The sequence below is a fragment of the Zonotrichia albicollis genome, chromosome 2 (assembly GCF_047830755.1).
Source record: "Zonotrichia albicollis isolate bZonAlb1 chromosome 2, bZonAlb1.hap1, whole genome shotgun sequence".
NCBI classification, from domain to species: domain Eukaryota; kingdom Metazoa; phylum Chordata; class Aves; order Passeriformes; family Passerellidae; genus Zonotrichia; species Zonotrichia albicollis.
The window spans coordinates 25,123,322-25,145,414 of NC_133820.1; the positions used below are offsets into that span (position 1 = coordinate 25,123,322).

General features: G+C 43.9%; 2 protein-coding genes across 4 annotated transcripts in view; one reads left to right on the top strand and one right to left on the bottom strand.

Moving 5' to 3' along the window:
- Window positions 1-4,276, bottom strand: part of POLA1 (DNA polymerase alpha 1, catalytic subunit) — a 186,488-nt gene extending 182,212 nt beyond the window's left edge. Inside the window, 5 exon segments of the mRNA XM_026791818.2 lie at window positions 117-232; window positions 1,014-1,094; window positions 1,568-1,664; window positions 2,576-2,700; window positions 4,111-4,276. Of these exon segments, the coding sequence (XP_026647619.2) occupies window positions 117-232; window positions 1,014-1,094; window positions 1,568-1,664; window positions 2,576-2,700; window positions 4,111-4,141 (450 nt within the window). The 5' untranslated portion in view covers window positions 4,142-4,276.
- Window positions 4,277-7,022: 2,746 nt separating this feature from the next.
- PCYT1B (phosphate cytidylyltransferase 1B, choline) overlaps window positions 7,023-22,093 on the top strand; it is a 53,914-nt gene continuing 38,843 nt past the window's right edge. Inside the window, exon 1 of one of the 3 annotated variants that reach the window (XM_005484369.4) lies at window positions 7,023-7,465. In XM_005484369.4, the coding sequence (XP_005484426.1) occupies window positions 7,400-7,465 (66 nt within the window). In that variant the 5' untranslated portion in view covers window positions 7,023-7,399. Of the gene's footprint in view, window positions 7,466-16,908; window positions 17,123-22,093 lie in introns of those variants that run through there. The other 2 variants (XM_074534593.1, XM_074534592.1) reach the window with 2 other exon arrangements.

Here is a 22,093-nt window from a genome sequence, read left to right on the forward strand (position 1 = left end):
AACAGAAGTTTGTCTCACTAGACACAAGAAACTAAAGTGAGACTTTGGTTTACTCCATTCTCACTAAAACTGTGAACAAGTCAGAAATATTTAAATTCAAAAATGTACAAACTTACATCTGTGTTTTTCTTCCCAGCACTGGCCATAAACATAGACTTAATTGTGTTTGGCTTTGACACCACGGATTTTTTCACATTCTTTTTATCAATTGTAGATGTTCTGCCACCTTTTCCTACCAAAAAAAAAAAAAATTTAAAATGTGAATTTCATGTAAATAAAAATCAATGTTTACAGGTCCAGTTATTAAAAGGGGCAGATAGCCAAGGTAGTCTGCCTCTTCTACCTTTGCACTTCTGGCTGAAATGAAGCCTAGTCATCTTTCAGCTTTGTAGCAGCTGTCATGCACACACAAAAAATGAAAAACCCTCTCATAACTCTCTCTTTGCTAATCATGTCAGAGATGCCTTTTGCATAGTCCAGAAAAAGGACAGAGATACTTCACATGGAAGGATTTCCAGGGAATAAAAAATGAGTGTCCAGGAGTTTGGCACTAGGCTTGGATTCTCAACATCAGACTCAGTTTCTCAGTTTGCCACCAGATTACATTAAAAAATGGGAAAATCATATGATCCAAGATTCCTACAAGCATGCAAGTACTTCAGTGGTCAAGAGAAACCACACATCTTTTAGGCATGGCTTTGAAAACCAAGAGTCCTCCCAGATGCATTTTTCCTAGAAGTGAATCCCCATTCCACAGCAGACTGAGCAGCAGTGCCCCAGTTGTGCTGAGGCAGCAAACAGTGATGTGACCTCAATTTGTGAGCCTCAATCCTCTGCATCACTGGGGCTGAATAAAATCCACAGGCACCAGATGACAGAGCTTCAAGTAAGAACACAAAGTAATCTGTCATTTGGCCATATTTATCACATTTACTGATGGCAGCAAGTTGCCCATTTTGGGCACCTTTTAAAAGATTCTGGCAGACAGTCTCCGGTGGTCACATGCAAGTTACCTTTCTTATTGGAAATAAGAGCATCATCATCCAGATCTTCATCAAAGATTTCCCTTCCATCTTCTACATAACCTATCCCATCTGTAGAAAAAATGTTTAAAAACTGTGGTTTAAATTCTGTCTTCTGATATTCCTGAGTTTTTTACATATTTAAACATTTTTCCCCCTTTAATACAGAGCAAAAGTTACAAAAGTAAGTATTAAAAACTACAGCACTCTCAGCTGTATCTTCTATTAGACTAAATATATTCTTACGTGTTTCATTAGAAATTATCCATAAAAATACTTTTTTTGGTAAAATTGTAACACTGATAACTGGAAATAAAATTTCAACAACAGGTCTTCATGGAAAAATATTTTCATTACCATCCCAACAGACTACTATGAGAACAATCCAAGATTAATTTCCATTAAAAGAATGCCTTTGTCTTGCCTCCCAAAACAAATTTTAAGAATGTACTAACAATAACTTACCTCAAAGCATGAACATTATGAAGCCTAATTGAATTATAACACTAGAACCAAAATAACTCTCCAAATTAATCTTAACTTACCATCATCAACAATCCAGTCATCATCCTGACGGTCTCTGACCATCTTGGAGTATTCATCCTCATCTATTTCATCATAAACACCTGTGAACTCCTCAACCTACAGTTAAGATACACTGAGGATTAACAGTTTCCAGACCATCAATACTGCAGATCATCAGGCAGAATGTAAAAATCCCCAAGAATGCATGTAGGGTTCCTACACTGCTACACTGTGTAGGAACCCTACAACTTTTGGCAGTCATAAAAGACAAGCTATCAATTCTTAAAACTATCACAGTATACTGAAACTCAAAATCTACTGAAGCCCTGGCAGAGATTTCATTTGAAAGCTACTTGCTTTATTGCTCATTTCATTACAAAAAAAAAAATTAAAAAATAAAAAACCTAGCAGTGAAAACTTGTGCCCTTGGCTCTAGTCTCAAACACCAATCTGAGCTGAATGAAAAGGAAAGAGATTTGATGTACCCAAGCAGAGTGTTCACAGAAAATTTGCATGTTAATGATTTAAGGACTTCTGGTTTCTTTACATTTATTCACCTCAATGAGGAAGTCACTTCCTGTTGGCACCAGACTGGACAATGTTACAGTATCAATGTTACACTGACAGATTTTACTTCCACCACTTAAACTGAGGTCTATTTGTGGAAACACAGCATATCAATATTAATGGATTGCAGTCATGTAAAGTTCTGGAATTAAAGTTTCATATAATTTGAGATTTTAAAAAAAGGTACTTCCTATCATAACATTACTTATGCAATTTTAAAAATTGGTCCTTCCTTACAGCATAGTTCTCAAGCAATGGCAGTTAACAAAACTGGGTTAGTTTTGAAAACAGAAAGAAAAAATAAATTATATCAGAAAGCAGAAAACTACAGCTACACTCAGAAAAACATACATGATTAAAAACACAAAAGCTGATCTGAAAGGCTTATTTTGGTTCCTCTAACTTTTACTTATCTTCTCAGCTCACATGCACTTTTAATTAAGAAGATGACGAATTTTCACCTCATATTTTAATTTTTCCCCAGCTTTGGCTTTTTTCAGACGTTCAAGCGCTTCTTGCTGGCCTCTTCTATTCTTCCTCTCACGTCTAGAACGTGATGCTGCAAAACTTCCAGACTCACTCATAGCTGTAATTAATTAAAAACAAGATAAATTAGTTTAACAACGAGGTGTTAGTTTTGGTACTTAAGTGTCAGTGATGCATTAATAGACGATTGCAGTTTTGCTTAAAACCAAAACCTACTTGGCTAAAAGCTCAGTCACAGATGGCTCTTCCTAAGCCAGTTCTGGAATGATGCTGAGGGCATGGCCTGACAGGGAGCTCAAACAGCTCTCTCATGCCAGCTCACATTCAGCATGAAGCTACCACCTCATTTCCAAAGCACCTCTCAAATCCCATCAGCCTTTCCCTGTAAGAGATCCCCCACTACCCTTTCCTTGGGAATTTCCAACTCCTTTTATTTTGCATGTCTCCATGACAACTCAGGAACACCAGACTTGGAGAGGGCCTACACTGCTACAAAGCAGCGATGTTTTTAGGTGATGTTTTTAGGCAGTTTCCACAACGTTTGAGTGTGACCAGATTGAGACAAACTAGAAATCTGTTGACGGCTGTCACCCCATTTCCTCTTCCACTTCCCTCCCAAATGCTCTCCCCAGCAAGAAGATGCTTTGTACTTCTCCAGAGGAGAAAGAAAGATGCCTTCTTCTTCTGCAGAGGGGAAGGAACACTTATCTGACCAGAGGGAACAAACAGGCCCAACCCAAGTCCTAGCAGCACACACACAGCCCGGGGACAAGGCTGCGGGCTCGGTGTGAGGAGCTGCACACCCGGTGCCGGCACAGGAGACCCAGGTGGGCAGAGGAGCATGGCAGGGCACTCCCCTCCTGGGGCATCAGGACATCACCCTGTGACCGGAGCTGCACCCCGGCAGCGCGGCTGAGAGAAGGCCGGATCGGCATTGCTAGAAGGGACATTTGCACTGCCTGCTGCCCTGTGGGGGAGAGCAGCACAGACCGCTCTGGGCGCGTGTATCTGTGTCAGTGCTCCGCCTTTACTGCACGCCTCAGGCAATGCGCTCCTCTGGGACACGCGTGCTCCAGCCCCAGCCGGGGCCACCCGCGCCCGCCACTGCCCCCTGGGCTGAGACGCGACCGGGCAGAGCCGCCCTAGCCCGCGGGGCTGCACCGCCGGCGCGGGGCCGTGCGGCCCGAGCCCGTCCCCGGGCGGATCTCCCCGTTCCGCGCCCGCCCGGAGCGGGTCCCGCCGCTGGGGCAGCGGGGGCGCGGCCCCGCCGAGGCTCCCAGAGGGACGCGGGACCCTCGCGCGCCGCTGTCCGCCCCCACCAAGGCCGACCCACCGACCGCCGCGCACGCGCGCTCCCGCGCCCGGTGCGCGCGCGCTCGCCGCCGCCGCCAGCGCTGCGGCCCGGTCGCCCCCCGCCTGACAGCGAAACGCCAGCGCCTGCGAGGGAGGGGGACAAGGACAGGAGGACAAGGACAGGGGACCCGGCCGCCCCGCCGCCCCCGGGTCTCACCGTCCGGGCCCGGAGCGCCGCTCTCGGCCATGGCGCTCGCGCCAAAGGCTCCCGAAAGTGGCGCGAGACGGGAGCCCCGCACGCCGCCGCCGGGGCCGCAGCCAATCAGCGGGCGCGGGGGCGGGGCCGCCCCGGGCGCGGAGGGAGCGCGGCCCGCGGAAGGGCCCGGCCAGGCCCGCCCAGCGGGGCCCGCAGCGGGAGCGGCGCTCGGCGCCGGGCGGAGCCGCTTCCTGCGGGCGGCCTGCACCGCCGGGCCGGGCTTGGCCTGCGCTGCTGCGGCCCCGGCTTGGCCGGCGTTCTTTTGGCGCCAGGGCCCGCGGTATCCCGCGAGTCTGAACCTTCTGAGCAGGGCTCCATCTGCTGCAGGGCCCATAGCCCGGACGGGTCCGGTGCCGCAGCTGGGGCAAAGCCATGTTTAAATGCTTTGTCATAAATATATCACGTCTGAAAGTCACGTATAAAATACATCTCCTGAGCTGGCAGAAGGCGGTGGCCCATGCCAGTTGGATAAAGGCTGGAGCGTGAGGGTGAAGGATCACCTGCAACAACGTTAAAAACGGGGATTTCACATATGATTTCAATCGGCCTGTAACCCTTGAAGGGCGAATAGTGATCGTGACAATATTAACTTATGTAGGAGCCATGGTCTTCTTTTTGCATATTTAGGTAGGATGCTCTATCATGAGTTTCAGGAACCTCTTCAGTAAATGACTAGAGTCTTTCAGAGGCTGGTCAGCTTACTGACAAAATATGTTTATATATATATATATGTGATTGTGTGTGTGTGTGTAAATTTAACATGCACATATAGTTTACATCTATAAAAATATATCTATTTCATATAATATAGATATAAAATTTAATATTGGATGCCGTCCTATTTTCCAAACCCCTTTTCCTTTTTATTTTCTTCTTCTTCTACAAATGGAAAGAGGAAAAAAGTAGATTCAGACTAGATTTCTGATATCTCAAGGGGCCAAGTGTGTGTAAGGCTCTGAGAAAGGACCCACCAGACTTTTGTTCTTGCATACCTCTGACTTGGTCAGGGTGGGAAGGTGAGGTATGTTCTCTTCATTTTGATGATACAGAGATATCTTCACTCAAATGTGTCAAGAGTACTTACACAACAGCCTTCAGCTGAGGATGAAGGACTGTGTCCAGAAAATTACATATTTCAGTTTCAAGCAAAGATGGGAAAAGGTTTTAGAAGCTTCAATTAAAACAACTGAAGTGTTACAAGTCCTCTCTTCTAAAAGTGTTCACATCTGTCTGTGTGTGCATTCAAAAACCCAGGGAAACTGATGGGGTTCGTGCTGTTTCACCACAGATTAACCTCAATATTTTGTCCAGAAACATCAGTGCTGGCCAGTCATTGCACAACAAACCTACCACCATCATTTGTAGAATTTTGTGGAGAAGCATTTATTGCTTGTGAAAATTTGCAGGCAGTGACTCCAGCTTCTTGCAAAGGCAGGTGGCACCACAGGGCTCTCTCCTTAGGGCTGATATCCTGTTGCAGAAATGTGAACTAATATTGTTTGGTCTGAATATACTGATTGTTTTCAACTATGTGGTAATAATTTATAAGGTTCTGAAAATGAAAATTACTTTCCTTCCTTCTCTACCAGGGCTCCTTTGCATTATTGGTAAGAGAAATAAAAATCCTCCAATCCTCCAAACTTGCATACCCAGGTGCTAGTACAACATTATCCCACTGCTGGACCTAGTCTAGGTGGAAGCAGAAGAATGACCCCAGCCACCTGTGGCAGCTCCCTGGTGTCAAAAGAGGCTGGACACTGACAGCCAGAGTGCCCATTGCAGGGACAGTGACCCCCCTCAGCTGTACTTAGTTAAACAGGCTTAGCTGTGGCAAATGTGCATCCCTGGAAACACTGACAGCCACAGGAAGAATGTCCCTCTGATCTGCTGTCCTGGTTTCCAGCACAATTGAGTTAATTTTCTTCCTAGTAACTGGTACAGGGCAGTGTTTTGGATTCTGGGAATATTAATGCTGATAGCACACCGATGTTTTGGTTGTTGCTGGGCAGTGTTTACACTAAGCCAAGGGTTTTTCAGCTTCTCACTCCACCCTGGCAGCAAGGAGGCTGCAGGGTGCCAGGAGCTGGGAGGGGGCACAGCCAGGACAGCTGACCCCAGCTGATATTCCATACCATAAGATGTTGTGCCCCATATATAAACTGGGGGAACCTGGCCAGAGACCCCTGCTCAAAACTGTCTGAGCATCAGTCAGTGAGTGGTGAGCAATTGCACTGTGCCTCACTTACTCTGTAAATTCTAATTATTGTTGTTCTTCTTTTTTCTCCTTTTTTCTCCTATTAAACTGTTTTTGTCTCAATCCTTATACTTTACTTTGGGTTTTTCCCCAGTTCTCTCCCACATCCCACTCAGGGGGTGGGTGGGAGAGTGAGTGGCTGTGTGCTGTTGAGCTGCCTGCCAGGTTAAACCAACAACACCTACACAAACCCTCTCCTCACAGGAGTGTGGCACTATTCGCTTTACTTCTTTTTTTAAACATGTGCACAAGCACCAAGAGTGGTGTGGAGCTCAAAATCAGAAGTTACTCAATTTTTAAACCACAATACATAAACATTTATAAAATAACAATATCTCTAAATTCTTCAGTTTGAATAAAAATAGAATGCCAGTGCATTTAACATATACCTAGCCTTCAGATGCTTTGGATTTTTGAATTGGCTGGATTTTATTGCTTTTGATTACAATTAAACAATACCCTTTGTCAGCTGTCATGTGAGCAGTGGCATGTTTGTCATTCAGGTGGTGCTGTGCTTTGAACACAGTGACACAGTTAATTTCCCCAACGGAAGTTGTTACCATAGCTCCACTGTGGGACAGCACAGACCAAACAAAAGAGTTTTTCATGGATGCTCCTTCAATCCTGACATTCAGCTCTGGCCATAACAAGAATGCATCTGTTTCCCACAGCACAGCATAACAAGCATATTTAAATGCTGCAGGGAGAAAAAAATAAAAGGTGGGGGGAGCAAGGGATGGGGTTTGCTTTGGGAAGGAAAAATAACCCAGCAAGATTTGGGACTTCCTCTGCTACAAGCTTTATCACAGCAGATTGCTTTGAGCTGATCTTTCCCATCCCTTTGGACAATCATACAAGAACAACTTGGCATAACCTTTGCTCAGTTGTCTTTTAAGAACAAGAAGTGGGAATTCTGGTGGTCCAGAGCCGACAAGATTCCCTCGAGGAAAGTGTGATAGCTACAGAGGAAAGTGCAAGACAAGCATAGTAACGAAGATGGTAGGCAGCAAAAAACACAGTACAGAAGAAGAACCCCAGGAAACTCCAAGATTTCAACAAAAGGTGACAAAGATGTATTTTTTATTTTGTTTTCTCAGAGCTTTAATTTAAATATGTAAGTTAATTAATTAATAGTAAATACTGTAAACTCATTGCAAGCATTCCAAGATAATATAAACAATAGTTTACATTAGCATAGGAAAGTACAAATGGAGTATAGTATCAAAACTAAGTTAAAAGGACAAAATAATTACTGTATTGAAGATTATTTTTTTCTTCCTTTTAATGACTAGAGTGTGCTTGATCTGATGCAAAAACAGTAGGGCAAAAAATTAAAACTTTCAGATTCAGACATTGCACATGAAGTTTATGGTAGATAATGCTTTTGATGATGGAAAAAAATCTGTTAAAACTAAGAGTGTGGTATAAAAGCAATGCCAGTAAATCATGAATGACAGCAAAATACCAAATTCAGCTGTACTATGTCTACCTCAAAATGCTTAAATGTTATTATATTACTTAGTTAAGTACAGACTATCTTTGTGGAGAATTGTGTGTGTGCATGCTACTTAAGATATGAGTGTATATGTTCTATGTGTGTGTTTCCTACAAGCATGGAGTATTTAATTATCTTACTTTTAATCTTTACATTGATCTGAATTACTGCACATTATCACTAAATTAAATTAAAGTTTTTCCTTCAAATTTCATCCAGCTCTGACCACTTCTGCAGCTGCTTACTAAACTGTGCTATGCATGTGACATTTCAACAAGAATTATTTAACTGTTCGGGGTACTAAACTCCTAAAGAAGTTATTAAAACTAGTTTTATAAATTAAAATGAAAAGAGGTCTCAAATTACTACCTTACAAGGCATCTTTCCTTCAAATCTCTTCACATATAGTTAATTGACAGAAGTATGGAATAATAGATGCTTCTCCTTGTGTTTGTCAATAATGATAATGCAGACATTTATGTGAAAAGGGTAAATTCCTTGCTTAACCAGCCTTTAAATGCCTTTTGTTCACTGCACAGCTCTTTTTAATTTCCTCCCTGAGTTACTTGCTAACAACAGGATGAAGAGAATAAAGTTGTTATTAGGATGTTAAGGCTCTGAAATAAAAATGTGAAATAAAAAAAAAGAACACACACTAATCTCCATTACAACCATTACAGCAGAAAAAGTCTATAGAATGAACATTCAGAGACACTTTTTTTTCATTTTTAAACAAACACAATTCAATTCTGATTGCAGTTAAATTACAGCAAATCCTAGTAACTGGACCAGAATTGGTGAAATTATGCTAACTGGAACAGAGAACAGAATCTCATCACCTGCTTGCTTAATACAATATTCCTATTCAAGCCTAGAAGAAAAATACAAAATATTATAATGTATATTAAATAGGGAAGACAAGTGAGAGCAAACTCACAGAAAATGAGCCCTCACATAATTATAATGTCTAAGAATTAAGTCTGATACCAATGGTATTCAAGAGCATACAGTTATTGCCACAGCATGAAGGTCTCTGTTGTAACTACTTTCAGCACTCTCTCTTTACAATTGCACAGAAATGAACAATTAGTGTATAAGCAGAACATTATTGCAGAGAGGCTGTTACATTTCAAGACCTGGCTGAAGATCAAATGTGCTTCCATGGGTGAATTCTCTCAGCATTCACTATTTCAGATCCCTTAGGCAGAAGGGAGGACAGCATCATGAGATGCTGCAGAGTCTTGTTGTAACCCTGACAGCTCTGGGGCTGGGGAAGGCTGTGCTCACACTGGGGGGAAGCAGGAGGGGCCAAGAATACTCCCTGCAGCAGGGGAGCCTGGCAATAATCTGGGGCCTTTTCCCCAGCCTGAGGGCTGTGAGCAGGGCAGCCTGGAGATGGGAGTCAGGATCAGCTGGGACAAGTCCATGGTGATGGCACTGGTCTCAAAACAAACCAAAAACACAACGCAGGGGCAGGTCCAGTGATGGCAGCCTGGGTCACATGCAGCCCAGCTATCACCAGGCAAGTTGTAGAATGATCTGGGTTTGAAGGAACCTTAAAGGTGATCTAGTTCCCACCCTTGTGTCACAGGCAGGGACACCTTCCACTGGAGCAGATTGCTCAAAGCCCAATTCAGTCTCACCTAGAACACTTCCACTGCGGACTCACCAAACAAGTCTGTTAAACAAGGCAGGTTCCAGGTGAGGCTGGGGAGGCAGGGGCATGACTATGGCTGAGCTGGATGGAGAGCAGCATTCCTACAGTTCAGCTCCAGCAAGGACCAAGAGCACAGGCCAGAACTCAGGGCCCACGAGCAGAGGGCAGGGGGCCCAAGTGAGGCTTGGTCAGGACTGTCAGTGCCCTCACAGCCTTGACAGCAACTCCCATTCCCCACAAACAAGGTGTGTCCTCACACCTGAGAGCTCAGAACAGGAAGAGGGATTTAGTTTGTGCATGTTGTCAGTGGATAACTTTATGGACACTCACCCAGGGCAGGGACAATGCCTGTAAAGGGGCCACAGCAGACAGAACTAGAGGGTGTCAGAAACCCTATAGACCAGTCCCAAGGAGCTGCCAGGTGAGTTCTGAGAGGAGATTCACTCAGGAACTGGGGCTGGACAAGGGGCCAGTACAATGAGGACACCAAAGCCAGTCAGGCTGATGGCACAGGAGGAGTTTCAGAAGATCCCACACAGCTGTGGGCCAGGCCCCACTGCGCTCAACTCACGACTTAGGAGAGGACCTGATCCAGCTGTCAGGGTGTACCAAGGAGCAGCTGCTCATGAGGACAAGGAGACAATGACATGATAGGGCTGGTGGGCGTGGGGGACTTGACAGCCAAGGCTGATTCCCACAGACCCAGGCAGGGTGAGCTTCAGGCCCAGCCAAGAGTCCAGATCATCATAAAAGGTTCTGGACCTCCCTCATCACTGCAGGCAAGGTAGAAACAAAAATTAGGTCAGGCCTAGTGGTGGTGTCTCCTTGTGTGTTGCTGTTCCAGTGCATCTGATCTTGCTTTCCAAAACTAGCAAGTCACAAATTTTTAAATTACTTTCAAGTCCAGCTTTTGATTCTTCCTATGGACACTAGCAGGAAAGAAACTGAATCTGAGAGAAAAGGTCTTTCCAGTTAGGTTTGGTACTTGGTCTATCTTAGTTCAGGTAAAATGGAAGAAGCTGTTACAGGAAGAGGCATTCAGATAATAACTAGTAAAAGCTATACTAGCTCCCAGATGGTCATTTTACAGTGCATAAAGTAGGTGTTTGGCTTTAAATAAAGTGTGTGTCTTTACCCAGATTATGAAACTCTCCAGTTATTAAGGTTTTGGTACCCAAAATATTAATGTGAACCCCTACCAATCACTCAAATGCAGTTTACAGTAGGATTTCTCATGTTTCACTTGGCACGTTTGCATTTGGAAGAGTATGGGCAAAAAGCTGTGAAGGCCCTCGAGTGAAACATTGACAAATGGAAAGATAAAGGTTGACAGGAACAGTGGAGAGGAAAAAAAAGTATTGGAGACTTGTAATCCTGGAAAAGATAGCATGACAGAATACTGATGATCAGTCCAAGAAGTTTTAAATTGAGCTGGTGGTAAAGGAAGGCACCAGAGAGATTGAAAATGGATAGAAGTGAGTGCAATACAAATATGTTCAAGAAAGGTAGTCTTAGCTTTGTGTGGATTTAAGGAGATTGGAGTGCTTATCTGGAAAGCCAGGAGAAGAAAAAGGGGATAGAAGGGATAACAACGCAGTTTAAATGTAAATAGTAAAGAGATTTTTCTTAAATTATATTTTATCTGTAACAATAAGGAGGGCAGAGAATATGAATCATTCAAAGTTTGTACTGAAATGTATAAAGTAGAGAGATCTGTAGCATTCAGCATTGTATTTCTTGTATTCCTAGCAGTAAAGTTGCAGCTGTAGTCCTGTACTTGCACACTCTGTAAGAAATCTCTAGAGAACCCAAACAGAGCAGGGAGGATAATGGAAAGATTATAACATGTGACCTATGAGAAATTACTGCAGCTGGGACCGTTTAGTCTAGAAAAGTCAAGAGACAGGTGTCGCAGACATCTTTTTATGAAAATCCTTTCTTAGGAATTTTTCTTCCTGAGAAGCTGAGAGGCTCCAGTAACAAAGTGTAAACAATGGTTATCTGCTGCTGTGGAATACAACAGGTGCATCTGTGATTGATCTTGTGTGGATGTTTGGATTTAGTGACCAGTCACAGCAGAGCCAGCTGCCTTTGTTATCGTTCTTTCTAGTCTATTCTTAGCTTAGCTAGCCTTCTGAGATGAAACCTTTCCTTCTATTCTTTTTACTATAGTTATATGTAATATATATAAAATAAAATAATAAATCAAGCCTTCTGAAATATGGAGTCAAATCTACCTCTCTTCCCTCATCCTGAAAACCCCTGTGAACACTGTCACAGACATGTAACAAAAGTACCAGCCTGCCTGCTGAATATCAGCTCTCTACTCCAAATCCTCAAACTCTTGTTTCAAAATCTTAACCACAGTAATCATGCAAAAGCCAAGGAGAGGAAATCTGTTCTCTGTGTCCAGCAGCAAAAGCAAGCAGTGGCAGTAGTTTGCAGCAATGGAGGTACAGATTAGATATTGAGAAAAACTTTCTGGTAAGAGTGAACAGTGTTGAGTGGATTAAATAGATCATTTGGGTTCTGGGAAGGGAAGGACCAACAGAGGTTAGCTAATCCAATTGCTTTCTAACCTCTGAGCATCCATCAGTAAAGTGTCACTGCTGAGAATCCCTCAACCTCCCCGAACATCATTTATTCAATAAGTAAAACCTTGATTAATGAAATTAGCAAGGACAATGTAATAATGGGACATTCCCCACACTAAGTGACCATTTCTCTGACTCGGGAAGAGTGAAATGAAGACAGACACCCTCTTGGTCAAAACCCAACTATGATTTCGCCCCATTTTCTTCAGAAGTGCTTATGAAAGTAGTTCATGAAAGAGCAAGAACACAAAGAACCTCTCCCAAAGTGGGTAACCCCACTTATTTAAAGCAGTGCTACAAAGCACACATGAATGGCATCACCAAAGGCCACTATTTTCAAGAATTTGTGTATTTCAGATGATTTACTTGTAAACCATATCAGAATTAATATGACATTTTTAGTTAAACTCTTATATAAGACTGACTAATTTGATTCTATACAAGTATCCTAAGAATATAGATTTTATTAAACATCCTACTTTCACTAAAGAATTGAGGAAAGAACCAGGTATAAAATCACACTGTACCAAATACGATGTTTTTACTTTTCATAATTTATGGACTGTCATTGCATATAGAAAAATTTGGAAGATTTAATCTGCATACATTTTATAAATAGTAAAAATTACTATTTCATAAATAGTAAAAATTTCTTATTTATTCTGACAAAAAGAGTATAGTTTATAAGCATTGTGCATTCCACTGGAATGATGAACTGCTTTTAAAAATAAATTAAAGCCACAGTATCAGCCAACATTATTTGGAAGCAGCCAAGAGATTGGTGTTGGAGGCAATGAAAACCTATTGAGTGTAGTTTAATTCATTTAATACCTTTCATTCTCTACCTTTTTTCCCCACCTACACAGGAGGGGAAAAAATATCAACGATTGTGGGGTTTTAATCTCAATCTAAAAATATGTGATTTAACTAATTTATCATCTCAGCAATAAGGTACCTTTTTCTGCTATTTTTGACTATTAATTCTAGCATGTCTAGAATTAGCATGACATTGATGGATACACAGATACATAAATGCAGGGATTCATGCATACACATATACATACGTAGAAACACAGAATTTTAATAAATCTGCTCCAGACATAAAGCATTCATTTCTCTTATAAAGTCTTGTGGTTGACCTTATGAAGTCTTTCAGTTAAAACCTTCAGTATCCAAAATATTTCCATTGAAGCAAAATTTATTAAAGCTCATCAGTTAAATATTCAGTAATTTATTCTGTTTTCTTTTAGATGCTTGTCTTTGAAGTTAAACACTATTTAACCACGCAGTTTTTTTCTGTTTCCTGATGACTTTTGAACAGAAATTATGTGAGGGTCTGCTTGTCTTCATTTTGACTCAATTATAAGTTATAAGACTTTTTCATCCTCTCTCAGGCAAAGACCATTTTAAATGTAACTTCTGCTGTGCTAACTGGTGCTTGAGATCCATGAAGCTCAGAGAGGGATCATACTTTCCCTTTGAGAAATGAGAGGATTTAAATTAATATCTAAACAGATTTTTTAAATCTTTTATTATTAACTGTTGCAGTTTGAGAACTGAAGTTCTGTATTAAAAAACCCCAAACCATTATATATCAGGTGGAACCCTCCTAACAACTGAAGTTTTTCCCTTTTTGGTGCCTATTCAATTCAGACCTAGAAATTAGTGGTGGGAGGATTGGGATCATGGTTTCCTGGCTTGTTTGCCTGTATTTTGTACACCCTGGGACAAGATTTTTACGCATCAGATGTCTGTTAAACCCAAGCAGCTGTTGCAAAGGGCTCAGTGATTAAAGCCTATGGTGATATGTCCCTGTACCTTGTGAAGAAGTGGCAGGAGGCTGCCCAGGAGACCATGATCAGCCTGGCACAGGATATTGGTTACAGAAAAGAAATTAGATGCATGAACCTCCCCACCCATGCCTCTTGCTCCACTGTTCTTTTAAAAGCTGGCTGACTTGTAAGGATTCACAGAAGACCATCTGTTGAGCTTTTCCAATCAAACCTAATTTGTATTTATTTATCTTAGAGAGTAGAGAAGACACATTCCAGCCTTTTGAAAGCTCATTTAGCCCCAACAGCTAGAAGATGCAGTTTAGGATATGTTACTCAAGATATCCAATATGTTGACTAAGATTTTTAGACAAATTCCATTTGGACAGACATGACAGACCCTACATCCTTCTCTCTGCCATTATTTCAACTTCCTCTCTCTCTTGTAATGAGGTGCACAATATTTCTTTTCATGCTCTTCAAACAGAAGGACAGAATACATGAAGCATTTACCAGAGATAGAAATTAAATAAGCAGCATGAAAGGTATTCCACTTCCACTTTGAAATTCTGGCCCAGCTTAGATAGGTAATAACACTACTGCAAGAGAGAACATCACATGTATATGGAAAAAAACTACCGTTCTGTAATGTTACATGTATATGGAAAAACCTATCTGTAGAGAAGATAAATCAAAATGCATCTGGAGTCAATAGCACACTCTCAGCATGAAAGCAAAGATGAAATTTGTCCTTTCATACTCAAAAGAAATAGAAGGCAAGGGAATTTACATTTCCAGTACATTGGCAATCATCCAACTTGAAGAAAGTCTGCTTTCCTTTTATCTCTATTCCCATTGCTGCCTGATTAGGGAGGGCTGGGCACTCACCTGAATGTGTCCATACCTGCTGCTACACCTTCAGGACACCAGCACCAGTCCCTGAGGAGCTGGCATATGTGGTTGGGTTTATAAAAGGGCTGCCTGCTACCTCTGGCTGCTCCAGTCCTAGCACTGCTCATCTGTGCTGTCCAAATATTCTTCTAACAGCGTAATGCTCCTGCAAATATTTCTCCTAAGAAAATGAGCCACAAATTTCAGGCCGAGTGCTGCATTAATCATGGTTTAATCATTTCCCTTGAGTATGCTTTCCATAATGTGTGAGTAGTTCTTGCAGAATCACTGATAAAAGAACTTAGTTAATAGGGAAAAGATTCAGCTGTGAGATTCGCTTAGTTTGGCTACCTGTTTTTCTTGTTTAGCCACCTCTTTTGACACATATTTTCTCTTTTTCTTGACAGCTGTCTCATTCTTTCTTTTGACATTCTCTTTTCTTTCTACTTTCTTTCTCATCTCCTCTGATTTACTTATCTATCCCTTTCACCTAGTTCATACATTTTTGTATAACACTTGGTTTTCTTTGAAAAGATGTGCAGAAGATAAATACATTTGAAATTCAGGTCTCAAGGGGAAAGACCCTGAGGCACAATTCTCTTGTAACTCCTCACAGTCTGGATGGCCTTAGATGCTCGTGTCCTCTGATGAAGTCTGATTTTTAAAAACAACACTGACAGTGCCCACTGAAGCTAAGTATTACTGAAATCTATTTTTGATTCTATCAAGGTTAACAATAGCCAATGGAGCCTCTCTGTTCTAAAAATTTTTGGCTTCATATTATCTTGGTCATATTCTCATGCTATTTAAGAGTAAGAAAGATGGTAATTTCACTTCAGCAGTGTAGAAGCTACGGTTGTGTGTTGAAGCAGCTGTACAGCAGAACCAAAGATATAGTGATGGCTCCTGGGCAGGTGTCAGCCAGGTTCCACGTGAAAGGCCTGGGAACTCTGAATTTTCCTATGATTAGAAGCATTTTCCTGCATTTAGAGAGACCTGCTACCGTTACAGCCATCCATCTCTCGGCAGAGCAGAAGTTTTGGCTTTTGCCAAAACTGTTATAATAGCTTTTACTAAAAGGCAATTAATTTTTTCAGCACCAAGAATTTGGTACTCGCAGCCCCGTGCTCATCCTGGGAGCGGAGCGGGCAGGCGGGAGCTGTCCGGTCAGCACCGCCTCGCCTCCGCTGCTTCTGAAGCGGCCGAACCTCGCCGCGGGCAGCTCTGAGGGGTGACCGAGGCCTCCCTGCCCTGCCCGGCTGTGCAGCCGCGCCCGGGCTCGGGGCGGACACGGCGGTGCCGGCTCGGGGTGCGGCGCTGCCCGCCCAAAGCTCCGGCACTGAGAGCGCCGGCCGTGCTCGGAACGCGGCTCGGGCTGGAGCCAGCAGTGCCCTGGGGCCGAGAGGGTCAGTGGGATCCTGGGGTGCATTAGGGACAGCAGTGCCAGCAGGGCAGGGAGGTGATCCTGCCCCTCCACCCAGCCCCAGTGAGATGAATGTGTCTGGAGGGCTGGGTCCGGTTTTGGGCTCCTCAGCACAAGAGACCTAGAGTGGGTCCAGTGAATGGGGACAAATATGGTTAAGGGACTGGAGCACCTCTCTAACAAGGAAAAGATGAGGAAATTAGGCCTGTTCAATGTCTACATGAGACGACTGAGAGGGAACCTCATTAATGTGTATAAATAGTCAAAGGGGGGACGCCAAGAGGACGGAGCCTTTTGGAGGCTCCCCTCGGGCTTGCCAAGCTTAGGACAAGAGGCAGCAAGGAGAAACTGATGCACAGGAAGTTCGACCTGAACATAAGGAAGAACTTCACTGTGCAGGTGACCGGTGAGTGGAGCAGCTTGCCCAGAGAAGTTGTGCAGTCTCCCTCACTGGAGATGTTCAAGAACCTCCTGGTGCCATGTGCTGTGGCACGGCCCTGCCCGAGCCGGGGCCCGGAGCCGCTGGCCGCGTTCCCCTCCGGCCGGGCCCATCCGGCCCCCAGAGACCTGCGGGGGCGGGGCCCGCCCGCGGAGCCGCCGTGGGCAGCGCGCGGTGGCGCGGCGGGGCGGCAGCCAACCAGGAGCCCGCATGCAAATAAGCCGGCCCCGCCCCCGCGCGCGCAGAGCGGGGCGGGGCCCGCCGGTTGCCGTGGCGACGCGAGCGGCCGAGCCCCCGGGCGGCTCCCGGGGAGACCCCCCGCGCCGGGCGGGCCCGGGCGGCGGCCATGCCAGTGCGTGCGGCCGGTGCTGAGTCAGGAAGAGGCATCCGTAAATCCCGGTCCGAGACCATGGAGGAGCTGGAACACACCTGCCCACAGCCGCGCCTGGTGAGTCGGGCCCGGCCGCGGCCCGCCCGCTCGAGCCGCCCCGGGTGCTGCGGGGCCGCTGGGCCGGGGGCGAGGGAGCGAGCCCACGGGCGGCCGGTGCCGCCTCACGGCGGGTGCCTTTGTGCCCCGCCAGGGACAGGGCCAGCGACGGCTCTCCGAGGTGGGCTGTGCCGTGCAGGAACTCGGGGCAGTGCGGTGACAGCCAGGCAGGATCCCTGCTCCGCCCGTTAGAAACCCGGATCCCCCGCGCTCCCCGCGGGTCCGGGCGCGCCCGGGCACCGACGCGGCTGCCACATGTGTGCGGGTGGCGGGAGCGGCGGCGGGAGGCGTGTGAGGGCCGAGCCGTGCTACGATCGCAAAAGCTGCCAGTTTCCAGTGGTGGATGCAGAGGAGCGGCCCGCGCTCCCCGGAGCCGCGGCGGGGGGCGATGGCCGGTCCCAGCCGTTCCGGTGCCGCTCCCGCTCCCGCCGGCAGTGGCAGCGCCCGCGGGCTCCTCGGTGAGCGCCCCGCGCTGCCCTGCGGGCCGGGTCCCGCACGGGTTACTGCGCTCAGAACGGCAAATCCCGCTTTTCTCAACTTCAGCAGTCCGGTGAGGAGTTGCCGGTTCGATTCAGGATGTGTAAGAAAGAAGAGTCTCGGAGAGCTGCGGGTTTTGAGGGGACAGGAGAATGAGGGAGGGCCGGGAGAGTGATACTTAAAATAACTCCTCTGTTGTTCATTGCTTAAAGACTCCTTCACACCGTGTAGGCAACTTCACAAGGATGCTCTACCCCAAGAGTTCAGGTTCTGAGAGCTGTCCTTCCTTTCATGTGCTCATTTAAAATTTGGAATGTTTCCTTCTTATTTAAATCTGTTATTATTCCCACCAAGAAAGATCTCTCCTTACCTCAGCATGGTATGCACCACTGGCAAGGTGATAGAAAGTTAATAACAGCAATACATAAATGCAATCACAGAATTGTGGAGGCAGTGTCAAGATGTGAGAATGCATGATGTATGCAACAGTTTAGTACTAGAAATTAGATCACTTTAACACCAGAATTCAGTCGCAGGGCTAATTAAAACATATTTAAACATCAAACTTCAGTAATTAAATTTAACACTATAGTTGAGACATTGTTCTGATTTGACAAGAAATAGCAACAGTCAGTGGAGCTGACCTAAATTAATGTTTTCTTCTTGCTCATGTTATAATTAGCTTCAGCTTTAAAGAAGACTGTTAATTTGTTCATGGAAAGCTTTTGGAGCTGTTTTAATAGGGAGAGTTAACTCAGATGTAGTTACTGCAGTGTGTTCATACAGGCTGCCTGAGATTTCTCTGTCAAAGCTCAGATATAACAACCTGTTTGAATATTTTACTCTGTCTAATCTGACATTTTAAAAGATTTTCAAGAAAGAAGTGACAATGTGATACTAGTATTTACAGTATCATGCATTCTGGTAAAATTTCTGTGGAAATTAAAGTGACAGAGTACGTGAATGAAACAGGAATTCATTATGATGTTTTAGATCTTCCTCAGTACCAATAATGGACAATGGAGGCATTTTCAATAAATATTTGTGGAAAGTGTGTCCTTATGAAGTGATGCCTCATCAGTTGTCAGATCTGTGTTATCTTCAGGCTAAAAAAAAAGGTTGCCTGGTGAAGTATAGTGCAGTACACTGAACTCAGAGCACAGGGAGTGAGGCCAACAAGTGTAGTCAAGCAGTGTCTGAAGTGAGAAAAATTAAGGGTGAGTGTTCTGAAGAGTTAAAGTGAATCACCCCTTGGCAGACTGTCTAATAACATGGACATCGAGTTCCTCTGGGGACTTTTTTAAGATCTCCAGTACTTTATCTGTTCTCATCCTTTGCAGGCAGCATGTGCAGTGGTGGGCCAGTAACCTTGTCACCTAGATTATCAGTGTCAAGGAAAAAGGGTGTCTCAGGTAATATTTTAGTATTGTTCGGACCTCAATGGATGGCTTTGGTACTTTAGAATTATATAACTGGTGGCAGGTCTGTGATATTTACAGATGACTTCTTAATGTTATTCGTTGGTTCTCACACATCTCTAAAATTAATAATCTGGGCTTTCAGGTTATATATAGGCTAAGTTGAAGGAAGCAGTTTTTTCTTGAGAAATCACTTCAAATTTTAGAAGGTGAAAAGGGGCTGGTTCTTTTCTGAAACTCTTGTTGTCCTTTTCATTTGAAGCAGGAATTACTTCTTTAAAGCTGTAAAATGTGAACATTTTTAAAGGATATGTGCCATTAGACCTCTGATTTTGGGCTATGAAGTCTGCTAGCTTGTCAGGAGCTGTCACATTAGCACTAAAGAACCTGTGTCCTTCAAAGATCAGGAAATCAGGGGACTTTGAAGGCAATTCTAGGGTAAGTTTCAATGTGTATTGAAACCTGATGTTTTCCAGTGCCTGGTACTGTTGTCATTCTAAATTGCCATTAATTTTTTCCCAAGACACTCTGAGCATTTTCTTAACTAGCTGGGGCATTAATGAGCATTTGTGTTGCTTCAATCAATTCCTCTGCTCCATCTCTGACTTAATCTTTGCCTTCTTTATGTTCTCAACTTCCATATATCTTAATGTCAGAAAAATGTCTCTCTGAGAGACCCCACAGCTCTTGGTCTCAATGCACAACAGAGGAACAAACCCATCAGAGTCACAGGTTTTATCCATAGTGGTGATTTTAGGAGTTCTTTGGTCAAGAAAAAGCCCCTCACAAATAGCATTTCTCCAATCCTGGTTTGTTCTCATCTGCTGCAGTCCCATTCATATTTTTAATCCTCAGAATACCCGTGGTCATGGGGCCTTCACTGCTTTCAGTGGGACAAACATGACCCCAGTCATGTCATGCACACACTGATGGCATGGCAGCTGTCCCTGGATAACTTTCAGTGGGCTGCAGAGTGCTGCTGGGCTGTGGCTCAGCCTGGAAATCCTGCCCTTAGGGTTTGCCCATGTGCATCAGAACTAAAAAGGAAAGCTCTTAGTCTAACTGAGAGATAGCACAGCAGGAAATACAAAACCTTGTGAAATTATGTGCTCAATTTTTATAATTTATTTATGTCACTTGGGATCAGGAGTTTCACTTTGGTCCCAGGTGTGTGTAGCTCCTTGAAGGATTGGTGTGTCCTTTGAAAATTACCAATCTTCACATGAGAGAAACAAACAGGCATTTCAGCACACTTTGTTCAGCAAGACAGTTCCATGTGATATATTTCATAAAAGAAAATAATGGCAATTTATAAGGACAGTGCTGCAGATAAGACAAACCCAAATACACATTGAAACTTACTTGAAAACAAACTTCAGAATGTACTGCTTGGTCTAATCTTTCCCTTGAACACACCGAGAGCTTCTTTTCCTTGTATTTCATGTCTCTGTCTTCCAGCACAGGCATCAGTGGAAATGTGATAAAGTACTCTTAGGACCAGGGAACCAATGTCTTATTTTCAAAACTTATCAGAGCCTAACTGAGAGTTAGATAAGTTGAGGCAATGCAGGGCATTCCAACATACATTTCCATCACAGTACTTAATTGAAGAAACCAGATAAGCAGAAACCCACCTGAGTTAGCTGGGGTGAATTACATGGGAGGAGAGGGAGTAGATAGGTGGGAATGTGGTTGGTTTGGCCTGTCCTCACAGGCACATCAGTGGGTAGAGGGCAAGGCAGGAGGAATTAAGCAGCAGTTTCATTAATTTAAAGTGAATCTATGTTTAAGATGATGTAAAACACAGGTAAGTGCTTTTTGTTCTGTCTGCTCTGCCCTAGGCAGTGCTATCCCCAAAATGCTGGGCTGTTCAAGGGTGTGACATCCACACTACCCTTGGGTGTCTGTTCTCAGGCAGCTGAAGCTGTGGCCAGCTCTCATCTCTTGTACAGGAGGTGGCACTGGGGCCTGTGTGGAAGCACCCAAGTAGTTTATTTTTATTGGGGGCTTTTTTCCATCATCATTGCAAGGACAGACTAGCTGGACACTCCATCTGTCCATATGGCAGATAAAACCTGTTCTGCCAAGGCACTGCAAGTGTCACAGTCCCTTTTGGCTCACCCTTGCAGTCCCAGCACTGCTCCAAAGCCCACATTTACTTCTCTAGTGTTGTGGGATTCAGAGGCTGCAGGCTTTTACAGGTCAGTAGGAGTTGGGTATTAATTAAAAGATACTTCTTGGGGCCACTGAATCTACTTGGGGGATGAGACTCAAGTACAACTGAATGTGACAGATCTCACATAATTTTAGGTATCAGCTGCTTCAGCCATTTTGTTGATTTTCTTGATTTTTTTTTGAAAAAATGAGTACATTAATTCTATTTTTTTCCAATTATTCAAGTGCATTTGGAAAACACTTATTTTTTATTTTACTGAAGAGAAGAGGAGAACATTTTAGTGTTTACACACACACTGGAGCTGTATAATGGTTCAAGGAGTCACTCTACTTTAGACAATTTTTTGTTGCTGCTGTTAAGCAATGAACTCAAACACAGAATCTGAAATAATTGCAAGGAAAGTGTGCATGCCTCAGATTTCTGTATTTTCATCCCTTCATATTTACAAAGAATGTTTTAAGAGGTTCTGATGCAATCCCTAGAATCATTTCAGTATTTTATTTCCATGAGCTTTCATAGATCTTCATATTCATCTTTCCTAGATCACTGGAAGGCAGTTTTAATCAGAGGAGCCAATGATTAATGCAGGGGAAGTTTCTTGTGGTTAAAAAGTGTCCCATGCATCTGTTTCTCTCACGTGATGATATGACAGGGGGTCTGCCATCTGTTTACTTCCGTGTGGAATTAAGCATAAATAAATATGTAAATAATTTTACATTTTAGGAACCCAGAATTGCTTTATTTGACTAAATATTTATTTGGTCCTTTAGAAGTTTGGCTTTTGCTCTGGATTAATTTTCATTTTCATAAATGTTGGCTAATATATAAACCACAAACCCATAAAAACGTGCCAAGTGAAGT